Source organism: Pinus tabuliformis, chromosome 9 (genome assembly GCF_031772625.1).
Source record: "Pinus tabuliformis cultivar Carrire ecotype Pingquan chromosome 9, CPIR1, whole genome shotgun sequence".
NCBI lineage: Eukaryota > Viridiplantae > Streptophyta > Pinopsida > Pinales > Pinaceae > Pinus > Pinus tabuliformis.
In genome coordinates this window covers 1,844,318,824-1,844,326,499 of record NC_142307.1, presented here as the reverse complement: position 1 = coordinate 1,844,326,499, position 7,676 = coordinate 1,844,318,824, and the positions used below count along the sequence as shown (strand labels likewise).

At 35.1% G+C, this 7,676-nt stretch overlaps 1 protein-coding gene across 1 annotated transcript; it reads left to right on the top strand.

The window, feature by feature from the left end:
• Positions 1–492: 492 nt before the first annotated feature.
• LOC149156199 (pinosylvin synthase-like) lies at positions 493–2,537 on the top strand. The gene is made up of 3 exons (XM_089437977.1): positions 493–715; positions 1,490–2,253; positions 2,289–2,537. The coding sequence occupies exons 1-3, from the start codon at positions 532–534 to the stop codon at positions 2,520–2,522; spliced, it is 1,182 nt and encodes a 393-aa protein (XP_089294103.1). The 5' UTR covers positions 493–531; the 3' UTR covers positions 2,523–2,537.
• Positions 2,538–7,676: the final 5,139 nt, after the last annotated feature.

Genomic DNA, 7,676 nt, shown 5'->3' with positions numbered 1-7,676 from the left:
GTCACTCGATTCCGACCGACTTGACTATTCATCGTCCACACGTGTTTCTCCTCTCCTCTGCTCTCCTGGAGTATGAATGTTCAAAACCCATTCATCCACAATCACGTTTCTGATTTAGAATGTTCAAAACCCATTCATCCACAATCACGTTTCTGATTTACAGTCTCCTCTCCTCTGCTGGAGTATGTATGAAAATTCAAAACCCATATGGTTGGAGTATGTATGAAAATTCAAAACCCATATGGTTGGTTGGTGTTAGACTCAAGATATTCAAAGCAAGCAAGCATGAGTCATCATATTAGATTATGGTATTAGACTATAAAAGCCGTGGTATTGGACTAATTGGTCTCTTGATGCATTATATAATAATCATATTTATTTCATATCAAAGTGTATAAAATAGCTGCTATAGATTTAGAGATTCTTATAGCTATTCGACCAGACCAACAAAGTAAAGTAAAGTAAAGTAAATATTGAGATTTGTTGTCCAGGGTTTGGTACTAGGGTTAACCTCCTCATAGCATAGCAGAGATGGGGGGCGTTGATTTTGAAGGTTTCAGGAAGTTGCAGAGGGCAGATGGCTTCGCTTCGATCCTTGCTATCGGCACTGCCAATCCACCCAATGCTGTGGATCAGAGCACATATCCAGATTACTACTTTCGAATCACCGGTAACGAGCATAACACAGAGCTCAAGGATAAGTTCAAGCGAATATGTAAGTTTCAGTTTCTTTTCTTCATTCAGGCGCGATTCAGTTTCAGTTTCAGTTTCTTCAGATTCAGATTCAGTTTCAGTTTCAGTTTCAGTTTCTATTATTATTATTATTATGTCCAGCCAGCCAGCTAGTCAAACAAGCGAGAGATTCCGAAATCTGCAGTGCTTACTTTTCAAATTTAGTGGCTGTAACTTTTTATTATGTTACCCGAATGATTGAATTAAATTACAATATAGGAATGGTTTATCAAATTCAGTGACAGTAACGTTTTTTTATATCACTTATATAACTAAATTTCAATATGGTAATCGTTTATCAACTTTAGTAACTTTTTTTTATATAACTAAATTTCAATATGGTAATCGTTTATCAAATTTAGTAACTCTTTTTTCATATAACTAAATTTCAATATGGTAATCGTTTATCAAATCTAGTAAACTTTTTTTATATTAGATTTTATACTACAACTTTTATTTATTTAATTAAAAATATGTTTTCAGATGTTTATGTTAATCATTTTGAAAGAAATTGTATAAAATCTTTATTATTCAAATGAGAGAGACATCAAAATTGGTAGCAATTTTTATTTTTTTTAATGAATTAAAGTTATCTTTTTCTTTTCTCTTTCTCTTTCTCTTTGGTGTATATATATATATATATATACATGACCCTGTGGGAAAAAGAGGTTCATGTGATGAATCATGAATCATCCAAGATTTTGGATACAAAAATGATGTTAGTTTTTCTAATCATCATACATATGGCTCCATGCAGGTGAACGGTCGGCAATAAAACAAAGATACATGTACCTGACGGAGGAGATTCTCAAGAAGAATCCCGATGTGTGCGCGTTTGTGGAGGTGCCATCATTGGACGCACGGCAGGCGATGTTGGCTATGGAGGTGCCCCGACTGGCAAAAGAGGCTGCTGAAAAGGCCATTCACGAGTGGGGGCAGTCCAAGTCTGGGATCACTCATCTCATATTTTGCAGCACAACGACTCCGGATCTACCCGGAGCAGACTTTGAGGTAGCCAAGTTGCTCGGGCTGCACCCGAGTGTGAAGAGAGTGGGCGTGTTCCAACATGGCTGCTTCGCCGGAGGCACCGTTCTTCGACTGGCGAAAGACCTTGCCGAAAACAATCGAGGAGCTCGGGTGCTGGTCATCTGCAGTGAAACCACCGCCGTTACCTTCCGTGGACCCTCCGAGACTCACCTGGACAGCCTGGTGGGGCAAGCTCTGTTCGGCGACGGTGCGTCTGCCCTCATCGTGGGAGCTGATCCCATCCCTCAAGTGGAGAAGGCATGTTTCGAAATCGTTCGGACATCCCAGACAGTTGTTCCCAACAGCGACGGAGCCATCGGTGGGAAGGTGAGAGAAGTCGGACTTACCTTCCAACTCAAAGGGGCGGTTCCGGATCTTATCTCTGCCAACATTGAAAACTGTCTCGTGGAGGCGTTCAGTCAATTCAAAATATCCGACTGGAACAAGTTGTTCTGGGTTGTTCATCCCGGAGGACGTGCCATCCTTGATCGGATCCGACTGGAACAAGTTGTTCTGGGTTGTTCATCCCGGAGGCCAAGCTCAATCTGGATCCCACAAAACTGATACCCACCAGGCACGTTATGAGCGAGTACGGAAACATGTCCAGTGCGTGCGTCCACTTCATATTGGATGAGACGAGGAAAGCGTCTCTACGAAACGGTTGTTCAACCACAGGAGAGGGATTGGAAATGGGAGTCCTGTTTGGATTCGGGCCGGGCCTCACCATCGAAACAGTGGTTCTCAAGAGCGTTCCCCTTCAATAAAAATTTAACAACTAAACTTTTAGACATAGTCGTTTAGAATAAATAAATGTGAGCAGTTTCTGCAACTATCCATTTTTTTTACTCTTTATTCCAAGAGAATAAAAGATAGAGTGTTTCTAATAATAGTTTCAAATTCCAACAAGTGCATGCATGAGTTTCACTGTATCTTTGTTAATAAAAAATTATAGTTTTAAATTCAAATTCCTAGAAATATAATTTTAAATTCAAATTCCCAAAATACATCTCTATAAATGTGAGCAATCACTCAATGAATCCCTTTTCATAAATAAAATAAAAATATTCTGAAACGTACTTTCTCGTACAACATAACTTTTTTACATTCCTCAGTTTGCTATAGTTCCAATTTTTAGGCGAAATAATATTTGAAGTTCCAATAATTTTACTAAATAGTCGACACCTTAACCTTAATTAGATGAGGGATCTTAAGTGGCCATCCCTCCTCATACGTAAACATCTCTTAGCTCGATTGGGACCACCTCTACCTCTACCTCTACCTCTAATTGAGACCCACTTGATGCCGGAGAATCTGATTTTTTACAGTCTCTTGAACTACGTCATACCACCGTTTTCGCTTGCGGGTCGCGTCGCGATTTCATAGTGCAGGCCTTGGAAATTGGTAGCAATTTATTTTTTATTTATTTTTAATATTAAAATGAATTAAAGTTATCTAATGAGAGACATCAATTATCAAAGTCATACCGTTTTCGCTCGCGGGTCGCAATTTGACAATGACACTGCATGCCTTCAAAAATTAAATTATCCATTCGCATTTCTCCAAACCATCCGTGGATTTAAAAATAAAAATTTAGATGATTAGATTATTTTCAAAAACTTATTATTGATATATATTTTCCAAATAGATATATTTAATTATAATAATAGAATTGAATTATTTTACTAATTTACTTAATAGTAAATTATATATTAATTTTAACAAATAAGTTATAATGTAAATAGGTTTAATGGTTAACCAAACGTATTTTTCTTATTTTTAATACATAGATATCATTATTATTTTAATATATGTAATTATAATTTCAAATTAATTTATTACATAACAATTAAGTAAATTAGTAAAATAATTCAATTCTATTATTATAACTAAATATATAGTTTTAACTATTTGGAAAATATATATCAATAATAAATATAGTTATATAATATAAATAATCCCACACTACTTTTAGTTTCTCTTTCTATAATCATAATATTAATGAATATGTTTGATAATAAACATATTAACACTAGCCTTGAATCCCACACTACCTTTAGCCTCTTTTTGTATAATCATAATATTCATAATCATTTTATAGTATTGTTTTATAATAAACATATTAACACCAACTTTGAATCACACACTACCTTTAGTCTCTGGTCTCTGTTTTTGGTGACATAAGTCCCTCTGTCATTAATAATTATGAATATCCTAAGGCTTTTGCACATATTTCGTATTCTCCCTTCCATACTTTGAATCCCTCAATAGAATATTAAAAATACTAAGTAGCTTTATTTATATAAATTTATTTTCATATATAATTACTTTTATGAATTAAAATGTATTATTTATTTTATTGAATTGATTTAAAAGAATAATAAAATTTAAGAAATTGTAAGATAACTTAAAAACAATAAAGATAAATTCATAAAAATAGATAATAAGATTATTGTTTTATTGTGTTTTTTTAAAACAAGGAATTTCTTTATCATAATTTATTTTTCAAATTAGTAATGAAGGCAATTATTATAGGTTACTATTACTGAATGCACATCAAATCATCACCATTATTCAGGAAAAACAATGGCACTTAGAATAACTTATTAGTAGTCCATAAAAGGGTTGCCCAATATTTTTGATTTCAAAAAGTAAAAGTAATTTATATTCTCTTAAAATCCTACATTTTGATTTACAACAATTCTATTGTTAAATAAGCTTATTAGAGGTACAAACCTCTTAAGAAAAATATTTAGCTATCAAATTGCAAAAGAATCAAACTGTATTACCTAATTTCGTTATTTCTTTCCACAATTTGATAACTACCCAAAATAAAAGATGAGTGAATGTAACAAATTATTTTGAATGTACGAGCATAACTTTTTACTTTTTACGGTCTTCGGTTTGCTATAGTTCCAAATTTTAAGTGAAAATTCTGATTTTTAGTTAATAAAATTCGTAACTACCCAAAATAAAAGATGAGTGAATGTAACAAAAATATTTTGAAACGCACCCGCATTACTTTTTACGTCTTCTGTAAAGATAAGTGAATGCAAAAAAATATTTTGAAACACACTCGCATTACTTTTTACGTCTCCTATTTGCTATAATTCCAAATAAATAAAAAATGAGTGAATGTAAAAAATTTTACTTCCAAATAAATAAATAAAATGAGTGAATGTAAAAAAATATTTTAAACGTAACAGCATAAATTTTTAATAAAATTCAAAATTTGAATATGTTTACTCATTTTACACTCTGACTAAATTGTCCATAGCTTAGATGAGGAGACCTTAAGCGCGATCTCTGTCCAGAAACTCCAAATTTGACAAGAGGAGGGAGGACGTCATAGTTGAAAACCGCCGCATATTCACTGTCGAGGAGGGGAGGGGATGGGAAGGGAGTGAGGACGACATAGTTGAAAACCGCTTCATATTGACACATAGCATTCAAAACCACTGGCCAACAACCCAACGCAACCCAATACCTCCCCTCTCGGGAATAATTTGTTTCAGCACATTGGCTGGACATGTGATTATTTTAATATTCCACGTGTTTAATTGGTTCCGTACGGTAATCTCCCTCCATCCATCCATGTAAGTAACGTACCTCACTCATGCCTTTTCCTCTCCTCATTCGCGGCTTCACACTCACTCTCTTACCTCGATTTCCACCTCTTGACACCGACTTGATGGAGAATCTGATTTACACTCTCGTCCACACATTTCATGCATTCAAAATTTTAGATATTTAGATATTTTACACCCTGTGACCACTCCACTCCTTCCTCCTATATTCAAAGTTATGGGCTTATGCCTCGCATATATCAAATTATGCTCTCTCTTATCCCTCATATATCAAATTAAAATATGAATGAATGTTTGGAATGCATATATGAAAAGATGAATGACCGTTAAAAAAATTTCGGATTGTACTTTTTTGTAGCACATAATCTTTTACCTTCTTTCCTCTTAATCCAATCAGGGGGAGGCAAAACCCAATCTACATCCTATTAGTACCCCGTAATCTTTTAGGTTGTGGAAAAAATCACACAGGTAACCACGGAACCACTTTCAAAACTGGGAATCTAGCCCTTCGAGTTTTAAAGGGGATCTTTCTTTATGATTTAGCTTTGTTTCACTAAAGGTATTAGGCTATCTATTAAGTTCAGGTTTGGGTTTTTTGGTGTTGTTGGGTTGAAACTCGGAAGAAAGGCCATTGGGCAAATGGAGTCACGGGTTTGTGGTCATCAAATACAGAGTTTACACGCTAAACTTACACCGCAGGTTAGGCAAATTCACTGGATCCTTTATGATATATGTTGTGAATGAGAGGAAAAGATTCAGAGATCTAATTAAAAAAAGAGTTGTTAAGAATGCTGATTTTAATCTTGGGGGAAAACATAAAAATTATTCTTAAGCTAGAGACAGAGTGTACATTCAAACAATTTGTGTTCTTTATCTTCTTAGAACAATTCAGATTTTAGAATCATATATGAGAATAAAAGAAAAACAAATTGACAAAGAAAGATGCACTTCACCAATAAAAATGACACAAGAATCATGTCATGATTGCACTGTATTACTAAAAATCTCATCAATGGTAGCTCTGTGAGCTGCTTTACAATACAAGTCTTTTTATTCAAACAAGTCCCAACACATATTACTTCAATTGATGAAGTGTTGATACAAATTCTCCATAAAATATCTTGATAAAAAAATATCAATATTTATTACAAATATCTAAAAACTGTGTTACAAAAATATGACTGAAATATAGAACATTCGAAACTAATGAATCTCCTTGGCACTATCTTTGAGGATTGTTGGTGATAAGGAACAACAATTCAAATTTGATAGCAAGTCTTATCTGACGAGGTGACATCCAAGTCACTAACTACCCATGAACTTTTTCCGCGTGACATACTGAAAAATAGGGTCCAGTGATCCCTTTGAATATCTCAACCCATGAGAGCGGTACAAACACTGACAAAGGTTTTTGTAGATGAGCATGTTATCAACAAAAATTTCTTTCTGTTTGTGAAAATTAATTTCCCTTTGTTTGGAAACCACATTTGAAAACAGTGACTTAAAACGTTAAATTTATGGAAAATATACCTTCAAAGATTCATGCAAATCTCCTAAACCATTATAGCTCTTAGAAACTTGAGACATGATTTTGTAAATGGGTCCATTCTGGACAAAAACCTCTTTAATTTTTGAGAAATGCGTTCTTATTTGTTTGGAAACCATGCTCAAAATAACTTTATTGTATGGGAAAAAAACTTAGTTTTAACTGATTATTTTTTCAACTCGGTGCTCACTTTAATTTGCCAACATTCACTATTCATCTCGCGAGAGTGGGATGGAATTGATATATGACATGGAGGCACATGATTGGTGGAAAGGAAGTGGGGTCCGTCGGTGTGAGGTGGCACACGATGAGTGGAGGGAAGGTTAGCTGAGGTGGCGAGTGATCGTTACCATTGGAGTTGGTCGTCAACGTCAAATGACTTTTCGGAGGGAGGGGGGTGGAATGTGCGCAATGAGTGAAAGGAAAGGGGGTGTGTGAAACATTGTAGGGGTGACACATAGCGGGGCCTTTTGGACCTCGCCGTCCACACGCCCCCCTCCCCCCCCCTCCCCCCCCGCCTTCCATGTGCAAAGTGGGGTTGAGCTCGGGAGGGCGCGAAAGCACTCCCCGGCCGTTGACTTGGGTGGGGGAGATCTTAACCATTGAGTCTTGCCGCTTTGGTAATCACATGCCGACAAACGATTTTGTCGTTTTATCATAAAACCAAACATTAGTGCTACATGCCTTATTACAAATGGTTAATCGTGATTAAATGACACGATTAACTATTTTCAACCTAATTAATTTTTCCTAAGCATGATTAATCTATTCTAAAGGCACATTTTGAT

What these genes read in the sequence shown, in the direction of transcription:
- LOC149156199 (XM_089437977.1), top strand. Translation starts at nt 532, where the DNA reads ATGGGGGGCGTTGATTTTGAAGGTTTCAGGAAGTTGCAGAGGGCAGAT. An exon ending in GGATAAGTTCAAGCGAATAT is followed by an intron (nt 716 to 1,489) that starts GTAAGTTTCAGT and finishes GGCTCCATGCAG; the next exon opens with GTGAACGGTCGGCAATAAAA. An exon ending in GTGCCATCCTTGATCGGATC is followed by an intron (nt 2,254 to 2,288) that starts CGACTGGAACAA and finishes TTGTTCATCCCG; the next exon opens with GAGGCCAAGCTCAATCTGGA.